This window comes from Rhineura floridana, chromosome 3 (genome assembly GCF_030035675.1).
Source record: "Rhineura floridana isolate rRhiFlo1 chromosome 3, rRhiFlo1.hap2, whole genome shotgun sequence".
Classification (NCBI taxonomy): domain Eukaryota; kingdom Metazoa; phylum Chordata; class Lepidosauria; order Squamata; family Rhineuridae; genus Rhineura; species Rhineura floridana.
Window position 1 is genome coordinate 74,010,224 of NC_084482.1, and position 17,807 is coordinate 74,028,030.

Here is a 17,807-nt window from a genome sequence, read left to right on the forward strand (position 1 = left end):
TTCTGACGTAACTACTGGCACCACCAAAAGCAGGTGACAGAGGTTGAATTCTTCTGTTAAAGAAATGTGTTAGAGACCCTACAACATTCTGCACCACAGACTTTTTTTAACATACATTTAATGCTTATTAGTCAGTACCAGTTAATATAACCCCTGTGGAGCTTTCTTCTGTTTAACCACTTCACTGAATTGAAAGCTGTGCTTACACACAAACTGAAGAAGCCCCTCAGTTTAAGAAGGGTAGAGTTCCAGCCATGAAAAGCATGCCCATATAACAGCTACCTCTGGCAATGAAGGTTGCTTGCTCCTCTATACAGCAGCTGGCATTATTCCCCCCCACCACCCCCGTGAAGAACTACATCAGTCATTTGACAAAAAGATTTTATAAATAGCAACTTCACAGAATAGAAAAGGATACTACAACTAATTAGACTCTTAATTAAAACAAGTGAACAGAAGGCCCAGTTTATACAGAGAGGGCAGCCTTTAGCCCTAGCCCAAAGCAGTTCTTCCATCAACAGCAGCTCAGTCATCCTTAAGGCCCCCAAACACAGCAGAAGGAATACTCTTCTGCTCCAGCTGAACCTCTGCAAGAAGAAAATGCAAGATAATCAGTATAAAGCAGGAACAGTCAGAGTTCCAGCTTACAAAATCTACTTTGTTACTAGAATTGTATGATTCAGTCCCGCACTCTGCAATTAGTCTCAAGAACCAAGTTGAAAACTTTCTTCACACAAAAATCTACTTATAGTTTTTCCCTCAGCATCTCTTTCAGCAACCCCCTTTTTGGAGACCAGGAGGGGGCAGAGAAAAGCTTTTCAGGCAATTGCCAGATCAGAAACCCTTGCTGCTCTGTTGCATCTGACCTAGAGCTCAAACCTTTTTCTGCCCATCCCCAACAAACTAAGTGAAACCATATAACCTCCTCTCTTAACTTACCATCGGGCTCATTGTCCTCACTCTCATCTCCATCATCCAATTCAATATCTATCTCATCAGGGTTAGCCTGTTTGGACAGTTCGGCCAACTCACTGCGGGAAGCATCACTCCTATAAATAAGGAAGTTGAGACTGATGAATGACAAGGGAGCCAGCATAGCCGCATTCAGACAGCAACTGCCCCCCACATGTAGCTCTGTGGTGAAAGACATCCCCGTCAGAAACAAATGCTGGTCTTCCAGCTTCACATTTCTCTTCACCACCACAGGCTATAATTAAAAACTAGTAGACTCAGCTGTGCCACCTCTTACAACCTAGACAATGGCTATTTCAGTGCTAGGTCAGTATTACAGCTTGGCTATCCGCATGACCATAATTGTTATAATGAGGCCAAATGTTTTTAACAACCATCAAGAAAACAAAATGCATTGTGATGGCTCCGGTGGTGTCAGAAAGTTAGAACTTCAGTTATGCCACTGCTATTCTCCTTCCTGTATCCCTGATCTGTAAACACCAAGGGGAGAAGAATCCTGTTTTGTGCTAGTTGCCAACTTTATTCTAATTCCAAGATATAGGAATTTGTGTGGACAGCATTAGTCACATAACAACTAAACCCACCTTGGGTCTGATGGCAATTGCCTGCTCCTTACCAGACCAAGGCATCATTATGAGAATGTAAGAACTAAAATTCTACTATATTTCCGAGTTGAGTGCATGTGTTACACATACAGAATTTTTACCCAGCTGAGGGACAAATGATGCTTTTGTTTACAAATCTCACAATCCCCCCCCCATCTTAAAAAATATCCTGGAAGTAGCAGAGACAGTAAGCACACTAAAAAGCACAAGAGGGTGTCTGGCTGCTGTTACACTTCTGTGCCCTCTTCTTCTATTAACTGAATTCTGAAAAAAATATTTTTAGAACCTGTAACCAGAACACACACACACAAATATATTAACTCCCCATTAAACACATTTTGCCTACTGCCTAGTAGCAGCCAGGGTGTGAGGCCATTCCTACTTCTGAGAACTTTCAAAGCTTACGACAAACAGCTCGGTTCTTGCCCAACTGAGATATATGACCCCTGATCCTAGTGCATGCTGGGTGGTGGCCCACAGGGAGGAAGCTGGCAAGTCTCCTTGGCCTACCCAGGCCACTCACCTGACAAACAGGATCTTCTCCTTAGCTCGGGGCTGATCTCTCTCTGCTTCAGCTGCCAGCTGCTCTGCCCGCTGCTCTAACAGTTTCATGTCATCCATGCCACTTTGCCCAGGTGCTAGGTCAGACACTGAAACCAAAAGCACAAGCAGGAGGGAGGGGCAGGAAAGGTTTTAGAACAGAACAAGCAACGCAGCTCTCTCTGCCAGGGACTATGTAGGGGATAAGACTTGCCTGTGCCTGTGGCATTGCTGTAAACCTTCAGCATCTGTGAGGCCATGAAATTGACTTGAGTATTGTACGTAGCTTGAACGCTTCGTTTAATGCGAAGCATCTCCCGGATAGTGTCTTCATTTCCATGTCGGATCTCAAATTCCTTCCATGTCTGCCAGAAGTTGGTAGTGGTCTAGAGAGAAGAAAAAGTGCTGTTTCAGAGGAGGCAGCGACTGCACAGTTCAACTGATTGAGCATAACGTGTCCTTCCTATTTCAAAGGCCTTTCCTCTGTGCAGAAAAAGCAACAAGGGGGTGGTGTGTCAGATCTGCAGCTCCTGTGGAATGTATCTTCTGCACCAGGAATGGACAGTCATGACCAATGGACATACACAGATAGGGCATCTGTTCAGGAAGCACGCACATACCACTTTAGTCTACATCAGGACAGATTAAGTAAAGTAGCAATCCTTGTATCTGTGCTGGAACAAGATATACTATTGTTACAAAAAAACCACTTATCCTTGAACTTAGTGGAGAGCTAGCATTTATAGCTTTCCTGTACTAGGACATAGGAAGCCTTGCCAGGCAGGTATCAGACTTACTCGGGGGTCACATATCTGCGAACAATAGGAATAGATGGCCCTTGCTCGATCTATCTCCCCCAGCTTGCACTCCATGTCGGCAAAGCGCAAGCACATCTCCCGAGCATGTTCATCTGACAGCACCTACAAAGGGATATTTAGACAGATTAAATTTGTACCCTGCTCCTTCAATGTTTCTGTTGCCAGAAGGGTTTCCAAGTAACCATTTAAAAAAGTCAAAACAGATATAATGAACTGAAAGACAGAAGCAGCAAGAGCACAGCAGCAGCAGGGAAAAAACCAAATTCAAATGATGTTAAGGTGCTTAAATAAAAAGGTCTTTACATGGCGACAGAGACATATGTACGGGCAGCAGACGAGCCTCCCTGAGGGCAGAATTCCAAAGGTTGAGTGCCACAATCAGAAAGACTCATACTATTTCCCTCTCTACTGTTCATCTGCCTTGCTTCTGAAAGATTACCTCGGGGAATGGGAAAGTTTCTGTGGGAGAAGATGATCCCAAGCTATATAGGGCTTTATAAAGGGAATGACCAACACTGTAACTTGTGCTGAATAGCAAGAACATATTGCACAATACCCACAAAGTGGGACTAGTGATAACAGAAGTCGTATGTAAGGGAAATTACACAGCCAAGGTAGGCAATTTGACCTGGAGAACTAAAATACAGCACTATTTGGAGAGAAGAAACTAACCTCAATAGCCTTCTCATAGATGCTACGAGTATGGGTAACCCCATAGATTTCAGCTGCTCTCTTGATGTAGATATTGTACATGTCATACTGTTCTGAAGGTTGCACAGCCTGAGTGGCTCGCTCATACACTGCCATCGCATGGCGTGCCAGCCCATATTCCTCCTCCAGCTTGGCATACAGCAGGTAAATAGCTGTGAACAGATGGGGAATTAACCAAGAGTTCATCTCTGTCAGGTCAACTCTTCTCACCAAGATGTTTTGGTCCTTTATAGACTATAGGTCCAGAACTACAAAAGCAGCTTAGGGATACTCCTCATACCATAGAAAAGAGTTTAAATAAGCACTGCCTGAGGAGAGAATTACTCAGATCCAGATTACCCTCTTGCACCGAGACAGGAGGAGATGGTGAGTTTCTCTTAACTATGGCTCCTGCAGGACAGGCACTTATCAGGCCTCGAGGCAGATAGGATAGCCAATGTGGTGCCATTCAGATGTTGTGGACTACAACTCCCATCATGCCTGACTACTGCCCATGCTGCCTGGGGCCACTGGGAATTGTACACAATCATGTTGGCAACCCCTGGATATGGACACAGATCCTCTCTAGCTGGCTTTAGAAGCAAGTCCTTTAGTACAGGATTGCTGTTTTGGCCTTGCCTCTTTTTGCCGTTTCCTGTATCTCAGCTCTCATCCTATGCCCTTGGGCAATGGATTTTTCCCATTATCCACCAGCTCCCGCCCACACATAATGATCTTCAGATGGGATGGATTAGCGTCTCTACTTCCTTGCAAGAGAGCATAGCACCACATACTTTTAGCATATTTCTGGGGACAGCCATCCAGAGCCTGTTCAAAGAGGTCCCGTGCACGCTCCAACTTCTTCCCACCATAGCGGTCAGTGAATTTGGTCAGATAGGTGTTCCAGATGTCGTACACATTTGGCCACTTGAACAATGAGATGCCCCTCTCGTATGCCTGCCAGAGAGTGGATGGTCAGAATGTCAGTCAGAGCTTTCTTCTCATCAGCATACTTCTGCCTATTCCCCACTTGCCCATTCAAAAACTGCCATACTGAGTCAGACGATTGGTCTATGTAGCCCAGTTCTATCTATCTGCTTTGACTCGCAGCAGCAATCCAAGATCTCCCAAAGAGAGAAGTCTTTTCCTAGCCTTGCTACCTGAGGGCCTTTTAAACAGGAGATACCAAGGAGTGAACGAGGGACACACTTACGTGTAAAACATACGCTCTGCTATACAACTGTTGGCTCCTGCCCAGGTAAATCTCTCCTTAACTCTTGTCTTAACTACTTCCCCAATTTTTTACCTACACATTATAGGCCTTTCAAAATTATCCTCGCTTTTACAGTTCTCAGTGTAACACGCCATCTTTGCCATGCAATCTGAAGAGAAATTTCTGTGCTAATCTACATGTTTCAAAGATGTAGGATCTGCATACTGCAGATGTTTCAGGGTCACGGTTCTCTATTCTGCACCAGCACCTCCAACAGAGGCCTTTAAAAGACCCAGTGGCTTCCAAGATGGGCAACTCCCCTTTACCCCAAGTACTACAGAGGGCAGAAAGAGGGATAAGTAGGGCCAACATGCCTTGAAGCTCTCCTCAAAGTAGTTGTGCTCTTCCAGGAACAGACCATAGTTGATGATGATTTGTGGGGTGGCAATGCGCAGGTCCAGAATGCGGTCGTACACGGCTTTAGTAGACTGGTGATGGCAACAGAAAGAAATACTAGGTTGGCCTCTGACACCTGACACCAGAGTTATAGGTAAAGCCTAGGGCTCTCAGTCACTAGCCCTTCAATTATGCCCAGAGATACAGGGCAAGGAGATCAGGAGGGAGGAAACACCCGAGTCTCTGCTGTAGATAGAGCCTACCTTTTCAAGAATAGCATGCAGGGTTACTGCCCACAGCTGATCAATGCAAACAGATCACAGATCAAGGAGCTTCTGTAGGCCCCAGTTGGATTATGAGAGAATATGGGAGCAAGGATGATAGCCATAGGCAGCCTGAAACAGTGCGCTTTACAAAGTAGCTAGAAATAATCATTCTTAAAAGGGAAAACATTGAAGTCCAGAAAGAAGGCAAGAGTCCAGCTAAACATGTTACCGAAGCTGTGGGTACCAAAATTCTGCAAGCAGAAACTTAGTTTCAGGGAATGGGAAGGGCTTGAGTTGCATCATGCTGGTCTACTACTGATTTTCAACAGCTCCATGAGATGGGAGCCAGTTGTCTGGACCCTAATTCTCTTCTCTAGTCAGCCATGGGAAGGAGCCGATGGTTTTGCTACAGGAACCGCTGTGTGCCCCATCCCCCCCAGTTATCATGCTTCGTCACTGGATTATTTCAAAGCCAAAGCTATGGAAGGGGGAGAGGAGGGAGCACACTCTCTAGAATGGCTTAAAAGACGACTAGGAAACAGTTCCAAAACAGTCGTTTTGGTTGACTTGGAAGAGCTCCAAGTACAGCAGTAACCAGCAAACCAAGAGGTCCATGGAATATCCAAGGTTTGACTCTGTGCTACCCAAAACCAAGGAATATTAATTCAAAAGCCAGCTTGTTTGTGCCTGGTGAAGCTTCTTCAGAAAGACTCTTTTCTGTTTTGGGAGGACTGCTGACGTGGTGAAAAGTCATTCACCCTTGGTGCAGCTTGTCCCAGTGGTTAATCCTTTTGCCTGCTAAACTGGGACTGGATTTCTAATTTGTCTTTAGTCTACTTAACAGATGTTGACCCTTATTCTGTCTCTTCCTGCTAGCACAAGGAGACCTTTACTGCCCAGTACTTCCTCTGACAGCTCTCAAACACTTATGGGCAGAAGGAAATTAAAGCTGATTGAATAATAATTAAAACAGCCAGAGAGAAGTACCATAATAAGAAAGAAGAGCAGGAGTCCAAAGCTAATACTTTTACAGTCTGGATGAGGTGGGCTCCTATGAATGCTCCACACAGGAAATCAGGAACTTGCCCTTCCCACAGCCCCAAAAAGCACTGGGAGAGAAAATGCCACTTACCTTGAAGGTGCCCAGACTTTCTTCCAGGTCAGCCAACATAGACCAAACCTTGAGGGACTTGTATACACGGTTCTGCACAGCTTCTGAGGCATCAAAATACTCCGCTTTCTTAGCTGGGATGGCTGTGGCTTTCTGCAGGGACCAGAGAAAATAGATGCTGGTGAAAGTGCAAGAAGCAGGTTGCATGGAACACTAGCAGCACATACTAATAATTAAGAATGGGGCTCTTTTTTCTATATTAATAAAAATGTAAGCCCTGCATCCATCAAGCTGCAGTCTGCAGCCCAACAGACAGGTGGCGCTGTGAAGTATACCACAGCAGTAGAGGAGAGAGGAGGCAGCAGGGAGCAGCTCAGGCAAGCTGTGGAGGAACATTCTTGATAGGATGGTCTAAAAGGGGAGGGGGAAAGTGGGGGGCTTAGGCAGCACTACAGAGCAGGGGGAAGGCTTAACCACGTCTAAACACCACACACTAACTAATTACACCAGCATTGGAGAACCCACCCTGTGGGCCAACTTTGACAAGTGTCAATCATGTGACATTGCAGTCATGCCATGTGAATGACATTGAGATTGCTCCATTCACCTATTAAAGTTGGCCCACAGGGTAGGAGCAAAAAAAATTCCCCACCCTTAGTTTAATGAGTTTCTTGGGGAGGGGGATTGGCGAGGTCTAAGGGTACAGGTATTGGTGAGGGGTTGGCGAGCAACGTGAGCAGGGGTGGAGCCCCTAGTAATTGTGTGTACACACACGTACACATACGCACACACACACCCCCTCTAACTTTGCAGACAGGAAGATCAGGTGACCTCACATCTAAGTATAAAAGCTTAGGAATCTTTTCAGATCCCCTCTTCCCAGACCTCTACTGTCTCTCCTCACCCGCAGAATGCGCAGTGCTTGGTCATAGTTCTCATGTCGCAACTCCATTTCACCATACTCGCACCACATGCTGGCTAGTTCATCCACTTGCTTGAAGTTCACCTTGGTGGCCTTCTCAAAAATCGTTCTGGCCTGGGAACAAGTAAAGCAGGGAAGATGAGGGGAAAAACAGGGCCGGAAAGAGCCTGCAGTTTCAGTATCTCTCCTCCGTGGGCTAAGCTACATAGTGTGGCAAGTTATGTGAGCAATGTTGTTATTACCAAGGACTGGTGGCCTCCCTAGAACCCCTATCATCTCATAATGATCATGGTTTGGTTAGGTTTATTGAATGTATGAATCACTTCCCATAACGAAAATTTCTGAAGCAATTTACAAGAAGAATAAAACACAGTAATAAAAACACAAGGTGATTAGCCTTAGTTGTGAAGGACATATGCAACTCAGAACTCAACCCTCTTATGAATCTAGGTAGCAGCTAGAAAAGCGAGGCAGAAAACATTCTGAAAGAAACGGATAGAAGAGAATTTGCCTCCAAACTGGTGCATCACTCACATCTTCAATCTGTCCATTGACCTCATAGAACTTGGCAAAATAAACCCACAGCGTGTGTGTCTTCCCAGTGGCTTTAAAGGGGTCGACAGTCTGCACTGCTTCTGTGTACGTGTTGATGATCTGGAGAGAGTAGGAAGAGGGATGAAAATAAGAGAGAGTAAGACTGACTGACCTTTGGCAGGTTCCTTCCTTTCTTCCTGCACCGTTGGGTGGGTGTTGTGAAACACAGCAGAGAGAAAGTAGACGCTGCCTCCTAGTACAATCCCAACCAAGTCCTTATTGTAGAAAGCAGTCTGCTTCTTAGCAGATGTAAAGGAGAGTACCCTGGACCTCTGGATGGTTGACAAGTCCAGGAAGAGCCTGTTAAAGGCTCTTCACAGCACATCTCCACCTCAGTCCCATATGGCAGGTCACTTTTCAGGGTGGAAGCTTAATTGGACCAGTATGTGTACCCATCTATGAACACACCTCTGAGCAAGCCTGGGAACTCAAATGTGCTGAGCTCCCATTAGCAGATTGAATCTTTATGGCACTAGATTACATGGAAGGGAAGCTCAAATACATTCACAGACAAAATGCCGAGTCAACATTTGCCACAGTCAGGGCTATACCTGGGTGACAGCAACTCCTTGGAGTGAGTTCAGATTCAGCTCCAAACCATGAACTTCACCATTCATCTTTGATGCTGTAACCCAGCATTCGATAAAGTGGAACAGCACTGTTTGTACATTCACGGCCTTGGCTGGCCTAAGAGTTCAGCAGCTCCCCCATTCTGAGCACTGGTTCTGCTCTCATAATCCTCACTAATGGCTAACGTTTCCCTACCTCCCGAGGTTTGCCTTCATACAGCTTCACACGTTTGTGCCACTCGTGGACATTGTGAGGATTCTGGCGCAGGAGGACGCTGTTGAGAAGCAAGGGCCGGCGTGTGATCAGTTGCTCAAAGCGAGCCAGGCGCAGTTCCAGGTCCACATCATCTGTTACCCCACCGAGAAAAAAGCAGGAATGAGATACTGCAGGAAAGCAGATACTTCTAGCTGGAATTCCCCCTCTGTTTTCTTACAGATATATTCGTGTGATCCCAAGCTACAGAGGGCAAGAACTTTCTTTATTTATTAATTTATTAAATGTATATCCCGCCCTTCCTCCCAGCAGGAGCAAGAAGAGCCTGCTGGATCAGGCCAGTGGCCCATCTAGTCCAGCATCCTGTGGACCTGAGCGCAAGAGCACTTTCCCCTCCTGTGGCTACTGGCAACTGGTTTTCAGAAGCATACTGCTCGCACTCTACTGGGAGGAAGGGAATTAGGAAGTAATGTGCCCACACCCAGCTGGCAAGGGACAGGGGAGAAAGCAGCTCTCTTTTAACATAAGGCTTTATCAATCATACAGCCAGAAATAGAAACATCTGCCATAACTTAAAAGGGTTAGGGAGACACTGAAACACCCTAAGGAGCGGCAGCAACTCTGGCACAGTCTCCCCTAGATGCAAGTCTAGACAAGCATTGCTCCTCTTCCTGAAGGGAAGCAGCAGCATCTGTTCTCCACCAGCTGCACTGCTCTTACCCTCCTCCTCGCGTCCCATCTCAGAGCTGGTCTCCATCTTGGCAGCGATCATACTCTCCTCAAATTGGGCATAGCTGTCAAACACCTGAGTGAAATCCCGCACAGTCATCACCGTCTGTATAGCTTCCTCATAGACATCACGAGCCTACGACAGAGAGGGCAAAGGGGTCGCTGGCACTGCTGTACTCTGCAAAGGAACTTGGAATACACAGAGCCACAGCAGTGCTGCCCTGCTGTGTGTCATTGGAATTATGAAGCCTCATGGACAGGAAGCCTTTGGAAATACAGTCTGCACAGCAGGATACTGAATAAAATTTGCTCAGTCTGCTTTCTTGATCTGAAAGTGGCTAAGCAGTTGTGACAGGCATCAGATCAAAATATGAGGCCTGTATCTCAGTTCTCATGAAGCTAGGAAAGGAACCAATTCTCGACTCTAGTTACAGGCTTCTCTCTGTAAATGTTGGTGAAGAAATATATTCAAGTGAAGCACTCCTTGGTCTGTACATATCTCATACAGACATGTGGGGTGTTCCCCCCCCCCCCGGACCACTTGAAAACTGCCAAGAGTCTTGGCGGCCACTTCATTATTTTTCTGCCCATTGTAGCGATTGTAATGCACTGTGCTAGATTCTATATGCTCTTTAATTGTATTTTTATTGCTTCCTTTATTTCTTATATATTATATTTTGTTGTGTTACCATTTGAATTCCATAGAATTCAAATTGTTATACCATAAAATAACAGCAGCAATAAAAATGGAATAAAAAATCAACATAACTATTTAATGCGATTGATGTGCCATCTGCTGTCTTCAGCCACAAAAGCACAGACACGTGGCAGACCACCTGAGTGAAGCCTGTGGACCAATGGTGGTCCACGAACCAGTTTAGGAATCCCTGCTTTTGAGTGAAACTAAACCTCATTTAAACAACATCCACTTCCAGAGGAACAAGAAAGGAAGTGCTCCACTTAAAAGTCTTCAGTGACAGCATGCACTGAGATGTATTAGGACTGCAACAACAGATGCTTAATTTGTGCTTTGTGTAGTGTGAGATGCCATGAATATATTTGATGGACACAAAGGCAGGACAAAAATAATTTAATAAAATACAAATCTATAGTAGGAGACTCTCTCCAAAAATCTTTACTTCCTTGGAGCAGGACATTTTGTACCTCTCTGAACAGTGATACATGCAGTACCTTCCCTCCAATGCAGCGTAGTATCCACTGCAGCCATACCTTTACCCCACCCGTGTCCCTTCTCTGTGCTCAGTAGCTTCTCCCTTTTGGCAGCCTTCCAGGTTTATCCATTTCCATTTTTGTTTGGTAGCTTGGATGGATTTCTGGGGGTTGTTGTGCCTACTGTTTACTAACTGATACCTACAAGATCAATAAAAGCCTTATTTAAAAGTGAATGAATCATTTCAGATGAATCATGAAACTAAAAGGAAATGATTCAAAGACATGAATGCTACACTCTGTGACATCATGAATTTCCCCCTGGGATCTGGCTCCAGACATGTCCCTGCATCACAGTGCAAGCCTTTAGGCTCAGGTGACTACCTTTTCAAAATGCCCACTGCGGATATAGTAGTCTGCCAAGGAACACCACAGCTTGCCCAGCTGGTCAGTGAAACGGGTCAAGCCACCCCGGATTATGGCCCCCACATTGAGAGACTTCACCTTGTCTGGATTCTGTGAGATGAGGTCACAGAGCTCGTGCCACAGCTGCAACAGAGAGAAGATATCAGAGAGATTTTCAGGCTGCTGAGAGGCAGGAAAAGCAGAAAGGCCTGTAAGAGGCAACTCTAGGTGAAGAAAAAAAGAAATTCTCCATATAATTTTGGAGGGCTGACTGGCAGTTGCATGAGTCTCACTTGGTAGTTGGACTTTCCCTCCTTGGATACAAAGCGTTCATCATTCACCACAGCAGCAAGGCGGACAGCAGCCTCATCCAGGCGGTCAATGGAGCGCAGGTACTCAATATATTCCTCAGCATTCTCTGGGCTCAGCTGCAACATAAAATGTGTCTAGCTCAGAATCCATCAGAACACTAACCATACCAAAGTGTTGGCAGTAGAATAGATAGCGTAGATTAATCACAATACTGCTGGAAACGCTGACTTGAGGTTAGCTAGGTACATAAGAACTAGTTTACACCTCTTGGTATTTGGCTGGCTGCTCAAGTAACTAAAGCTCTCCTCTGGGAGAGAAGACTGAGGAACAAAACAAGTTATCTTCTGCCAACAGTACATAATAGAGGACAAGGAGAGAAACAAGAACTCAAAAGCTGGTTGTCAATAAACAAACCTCTGCCATAAACCTCAAAATCATTTATCTGCCATAAACCTCAAAATCATTTATCCGTAGTGTGTTACTTGAAGTTAATTAAGATTTGTCGGGGAAGACAATTCAAATATGAGTTCAATTGTTTTGGTGCCACTAAAGAATTTATTCCACAGCCTTTCAATCTCTCAATCCTTTCTAGCCTTTGAACATCTTCCAAACACCCTTGTCTACCCAAGTCAAATAAAGTATTCCAGAAAGTCTCACAAGGGCTACACACAAGAAAAAAATTATTGCCCTGCTCCTAGTCCATACTAATAATGGAAAGAAGAGTCTAAAAGAGCATAAAAATGTATTCTGCGGTGACTGAGCAAACAACACCTTCTTTAGAGAGAGCATCCAAGTAGCTCAGAAATGAAAAGTACTAGGCAAGACATGTTAGCCCTCTTACCTTCAGGTACCTACGGTAGACCCGTACCGCTGTCTCTGGTAATGGATAAAGGCGCACAAACTTCAGGTAGAGTGGCCAGATACGATGGTGCTGTGTGATGGGCAAGGCTCGAAGTGCTCGGTCAAAGGTCCTGCGGGTGCGAGTGATCCGACACTGGTCCATGAGAAATTGGCAGTAATCTAGCCATATCCGAGGCATCTACAGTCACACATGACAGTAAGAAAATAACTACCTTTTTGAACCAGACAGTCCATGTTGTTCAGCAGCCTGATTCAATCAGGACCTAGGTATATGCCACTGGGAAGTTCACAAGTGAGCTACAACTTAGGTCAAGGGTACCTTAGGGATCACCTGAACGCTTATATCCCAGCTCAATCATTATCATCTGCTGGAATATCACTGGTCATCCCCCAGGTTAACGAGGCGAGACAACAAGAAGAAATCAAGCCTTTAGTATCATCAGTCCAGTCCTGGGGAATGCTCTGCCAATGGAGATTCAGCAGCCACCTTCTATTCTGATTTTCATATGCCTCCTGAAAACTCTCCTATTTCACCAGGTTTATGCAGGCAACTGAGACAGTATCTTTCTGCAGTAGGTAGTTGACTGACTTTTTTATTTTAAATTTGTATAACGTTTTGCTCTGTATTTGTATATGTTGTGAACTGCTTTGCTTTTTTTTAAAATGAACAGCCATATATAAATATTTTCAGAAACAAATACGTGTAAACTGTTTTGTGAGGTCCACCCAAAAAGCAGTATATAAATGCCTTAAATAGATAAGGAAATAAATTATGGCAATAGCGTGCAGGTAACTGCCTCTGAATACAATAGTTCCATTCTTAGCTATTCTGCCTAATGGCCACCAATAGTAACCTCCACTAGTATCTATTTCTTTATTCAAAAGGCCAATTTGCTGGTTGCCATTACCACATTTTGCAACAAAGGAATTCCACAAGTTATTATGTGTATTTCCTTTTGCTTATCCTGAACCTATTGCTGCCAACCAATTTCACTGGGTGACCCAAGCTCCAGTGTTTTTAAGAGAATATCTCTATTCATTCTTCAAAATTGATCTTCATTGTATAAATATGGGTAGGTGGTTCCCATGTCCTGGAAATAGGTCAACTGCCTCTTCTGGATAGGATTGTACTCCCTCTGTAGGAGCAGGTCCACAATCCTTGATCCATCTCTGTCACTAGAGGCCCAAATGACCTCTGTAGCTAGGAGTGCTTTCTACCAACTCCAGCTGGTACACCAGCTGTGACCTTCCTCGACCATGGTAGCCTGACCACAGTGGTCCATGCACTGGTAACATCAAGCCTTCAGTACTATACAGGAATACCCTGCATTAACATACGCAATGGGACCGGAGCGTGTATGTAAAGTGAAAATGTACTTAAAGTGAAGCACCATTTTTTCCCACTTATCGATGTATGTACTGCACTGCAATCATCATATACGGGCATAACTGATGTAAATAACGCATTTAGAACTAAAATAAACATAAAATAAGATAAGCTTCATATCTAAGGTGATAAATTTATGACTTTTCTTTGTATCTGCCATTATGTACTGTACATAATACTGTACAGTACTGTACTACAGTACCTGTACTGTACTGAAGGAAAGGGAAATGCACACCCCACACACCAATGCACACCCCACACACACACACACAAGCCAGCAGCGGCAAAAGCCAGAACTAATGATAGGCAGAGAGAGAAAAGTATTCAATTAAAGCAGGAAAGGAAGATGGGACAATGGAGAGGTATAAAATGGGACAATGGAGAGGTATAAAATGAAATCAGGGAGATCTAAAGAATTTTATTTTTTTATCACAATCAAAGCAGGAAAGGAAGATGGGACAATGGAGAAGTATAAAATGAAATCGGGGGATCTACAGTACTGTAAAGAGCATGAGGTGCCCCCCACACACACACACTGCCGCCGCTGACCTAGGATGGGGCAGGCACAGCTCTGATCGCAGTACAGTACAGTACTGTAGTTAAGAATTTAAACAATTTAAAGAATATTTACTGAAAACGAGGATGAAGCAGACCAGAAGAGAAAGGACAGTCGCTCAGAGTCGCTCTAAATGCTGCGGGAGACGACACTTCGCAACGCAAGTGGCACATGGAACGCAAGTTTGGGCGTTCCGTCAGTGTCCACTATTGCAAAGCGCGCATATGTTAAGTGGGGTATGGTGGAGTTGGAGAATGTCTGTTATAGCGAGTGTCTGTTAAACAAGTGTCTGTTATTCAGGGTACTCCTGTAATGTGCGTTATGTGGGCTACCCATGTATCTGGTCCAGCAGCTGCAGCTAGTACAGAATGCAGGAACTAGACCGCTCACAGGAGCAGTACCTTCAGGACCGTCTGATCCCTTTATGCTCCACTTTGATCACTGAGATCCTCTGGTTGGTCAGTTCTGGTAGTTCTCCACACCCTGAGGTTCAGTTGGCCTTTATTAGCAGCCCAGGCTTTAGTGTGGCAGGTCCTGCCCTGTGGAACTCTTAGCCAGTACAGGTTCAGCAGGAATTATCCCTGCCTTCATTTAGATGCTGCCTAAAAACAGTGCTATTTAAACAGGCCTTTGAAGTTTTTCTTTTAATCAACCAATATCTATGGATGGTTTTACTGATGGTTTTACTGTTGTTGTAATTTTTGTGTGGTGTACACAGCCTTGTTGTGATTTTATGAAAGTGGGATTTATAAATATTTAAATAAAAAAATTAACTTATCAGTCTTTTTCGTGAAACTAAAAAGCCCCAGCTTCTAAAACCTTTCTTCTTAAGGAAGATGCTACTTAGCTGTTTTGATTGTTTTATTTCGGTTGCTGTTTGGCATTTTAACCAACTCTATCACATTCTTTTGAGAAGGGCTCATAGGCTGAAGATTCTTGTCTTTAAGAGAGTTGAACATAGTGCAGTAGAAGCATGATTGCCCTCAACACATGCACATTTCTTTGGTCCTACTGTTGCCACTCCTCAAAGATGTTTTGTGGGTCTCTGAAATGCTACAGCCTGCAAAGCCTGTTTTCCTGCTATTGTCTCTAGTAGAGTGTACATACCACCTGCATGATGGCTCTATCCTATCACCTTCAACACTCTGAAAAAAAATTATTTGCTTTCCAGTTTTAGAATTAGGCATTATGATACTAATATTATTTGCAACCCACTTCCTACTGATAACGAGCATATAATTGTTCTGACTCTTCATTACAGCACCCACTGGCCTAACATTTTCATATATTTTTTTACTATGACCACCATCTCTGTCCTGAGTAGCTACCATCATTATAGACCCCATCAGTACAGCTGTGGAGAAAAAGGTCTGGAATCAAACAAGACCTCTACACAGGTCTCTACACAGACATCATCACAATCCTGCCAGATTACTAGCAATTATGACTTCTTCACTCCTCCCAGGCTTTACCAGCCCTCTAAGCCTATCACCGGCCACTGTACCTTGTGCATGAAGACAAGGGCACGCTCATGACAGTTGTTCACCTCTTCGTAGCAGGGGTCTGTTACACACTTGCTCTTCACCTGCTTCCGCCGCTGCTTAAGATAATTATACCATAGCTTGTAGCTGCAAAACACAAAAGGAGCAACTATTAGCATCAAAGTAAAAGATTTGGCCGTGCTGTTCCCATCTCTCATTGCTAGGCAACTTTGGTGATCATGCTATCTTTCTGCTAAAATAAATCACGGAAACACTGACAGGGGCAGCAAGGAACTCCATCTACTGAAGGTATTTGTCTCTCCTTTCAGCACAGGCCAGAAATCAGATCATAATAAGCTCCCCTCAAACTGGTCTAGAGGAGTTACAGCTATCCCTTCATTGGCAGTTTTAAAACAATAATGCTTTATTAAAGCCTGGACTGAAAAAAGGTTATCCTACTACCTGCATGCAGTCTCCATCTAAGAAAGAGACACAGCTGCATACCTGCCTGGCAATTCCTTAAGAGCTCTCTCATAGATCAGGTTCAGGATATGCTTGGGAGCATTCTGTTTGAACTCAATGTAGCGGATCCAGCACTTGACAGAGAAGGGATTGCGCAAGATCTCTTCTTCATACTGCAAGTCTTCCTCTTCCTGTGTAGAGGTGGGGAGCAAGGGGGTTCAAAGTTAGAGAAAGACTATACCATTCTCTTTCTTTGTGCAACACTACAGCTTAGACACTCCCAGTGCGACTTTCAGACTACTGAAAAAAGGAGGGTGCATGTAAACTTTACATGTAAGCTCAGTAGCTAATAATATGAAATGCAAACTGGGAAGTCATCAGTTCAAATTGCAGCCTCTGGCTCACTCTCAGCTCCTCCTGCTCCAAGCCGGGGGTGGGGGGGAGGAGAGAAGTACTGCCTTATCTTACAGGACTACTGAAAGTATTACTGAAGGCCAAAGTACTAGATGTTATAAGAGCCACTGGAACAACTGTCACTCTATGCCTCTTCCTTTGTAATTCCCAACTCAAACAACATACAATGACATCATGACAGACACCCCCTTCCACATAATTAGCTGGCAGGACAAGGAGATGTCCAACATGTTGATGTCCTATCACATTATTTGTATGAGATGTTACAAGAAAGAGAGAGTCAAAAAGTACAAAAAGAAATCAGTTTGCTCTTATAACACTTGGCCTGGCCATGAAATAATGTACACAAAGCATTCTAACATTTAAAATTGACTACACAAATGCAAAGCAAATTATTGTGCAAGGTTATAACTCAAAAACTTGCCCTTAGCAGGAAGCCTGCTATGTGAATGCTTTTCTCTGTGCCCTAAGTTTTCAAAAGAGGAGTTTTCTGGAAGGATTCAGTACAGATAGCTGCATAAGATGACCATAGCTTCTTCACTGATGTCTTCCAAAGCAACCTTCATTCCTGCATACTTGGCAACCAGACTGATCCACAGCTGAAGATAGCCCATTGCTATTAAACAGGACCGTAGAGGTAGAGGTAGATGGTCTCTTACTTTTTCCCAAGAACAAGACCTTCTCGGGGCATATTCGCAAAATTACGAAGCCCACCACAACTCTATTGGTTTTCCTTAACGTGGCCCAACTACATTTATTCAGTATTCGGGAACAGAGCTCTGCACATGCTCAAAGCAGGGCTCTCATTTTACTTCACACATATCTTTACAAAGGGGTAATAATTCAGCTCTGCAAGGAAACAGAGCTGGACCTTGGAGAGGGGACCTATCCGAGCATTTCGCCTTTCGACAACCTCCGTCCGGCCCTACTCACGAAAAAGAGCTCACGCTTCCCCAACACCGTTTCCAACTCTGGCATCTCGGAATCTTCCCACCCTGGGCAAGCAGGGCGCACGGTAATGACGCACGAGAGACGCTACAGTCCGGAGATCGATCTCTCTCCTCCGGTCGCGACTCCCTTCACCAGCAATAGTCCTATTGGTCTCCCGAGAGTGGGGGCG

General features: G+C 44.5%; 1 protein-coding gene across 1 annotated transcript; it reads right to left on the reverse strand.

Moving 5' to 3' along the window:
- Positions 1 to 367: 367 nt before the first annotated feature.
- Positions 368 to 17,807, reverse strand: XAB2 (XPA binding protein 2). Its single transcript, XM_061616585.1, has 19 exons — positions 17,621 to 17,807; positions 16,316 to 16,464; positions 15,835 to 15,958; positions 12,368 to 12,565; positions 11,508 to 11,642; positions 11,194 to 11,358; positions 9,631 to 9,775; positions 8,893 to 9,044; positions 8,068 to 8,187; positions 7,516 to 7,647; positions 6,633 to 6,764; positions 5,213 to 5,326; positions 4,420 to 4,582; positions 3,608 to 3,798; positions 2,915 to 3,037; positions 2,332 to 2,503; positions 2,101 to 2,227; positions 940 to 1,049; positions 368 to 587 (listed from the first exon to the last, which is right to left on the reverse strand). The coding sequence occupies exons 1-19, from the start codon at positions 17,663 to 17,665 to the stop codon at positions 526 to 528; spliced, it is 2,559 nt and encodes an 852-aa protein (XP_061472569.1). The 5' UTR covers positions 17,666 to 17,807; the 3' UTR covers positions 368 to 525.

Excerpts from the sequence above, each read along its gene's own strand:
- XAB2 (XM_061616585.1), bottom strand. The coding sequence starts at position 17,665 with ATGCCAGAGTTGGAAACGGTGTTGGGGAAGCGTGAGCTCTTTTTC. Across the intron at positions 15,959-16,315 it reads CTTAAGGAATTGCCAGGCAG|CTACAAGCTATGGTATAATT; the intron begins GTATGCAGCTGT and ends TGTGTTTTGCAG. Across the intron at positions 11,643-12,367 it reads TCTACCGTAGGTACCTGAAG|CTGAGCCCAGAGAATGCTGA; the intron begins GTAAGAGGGCTA and ends TTTATGTTGCAG.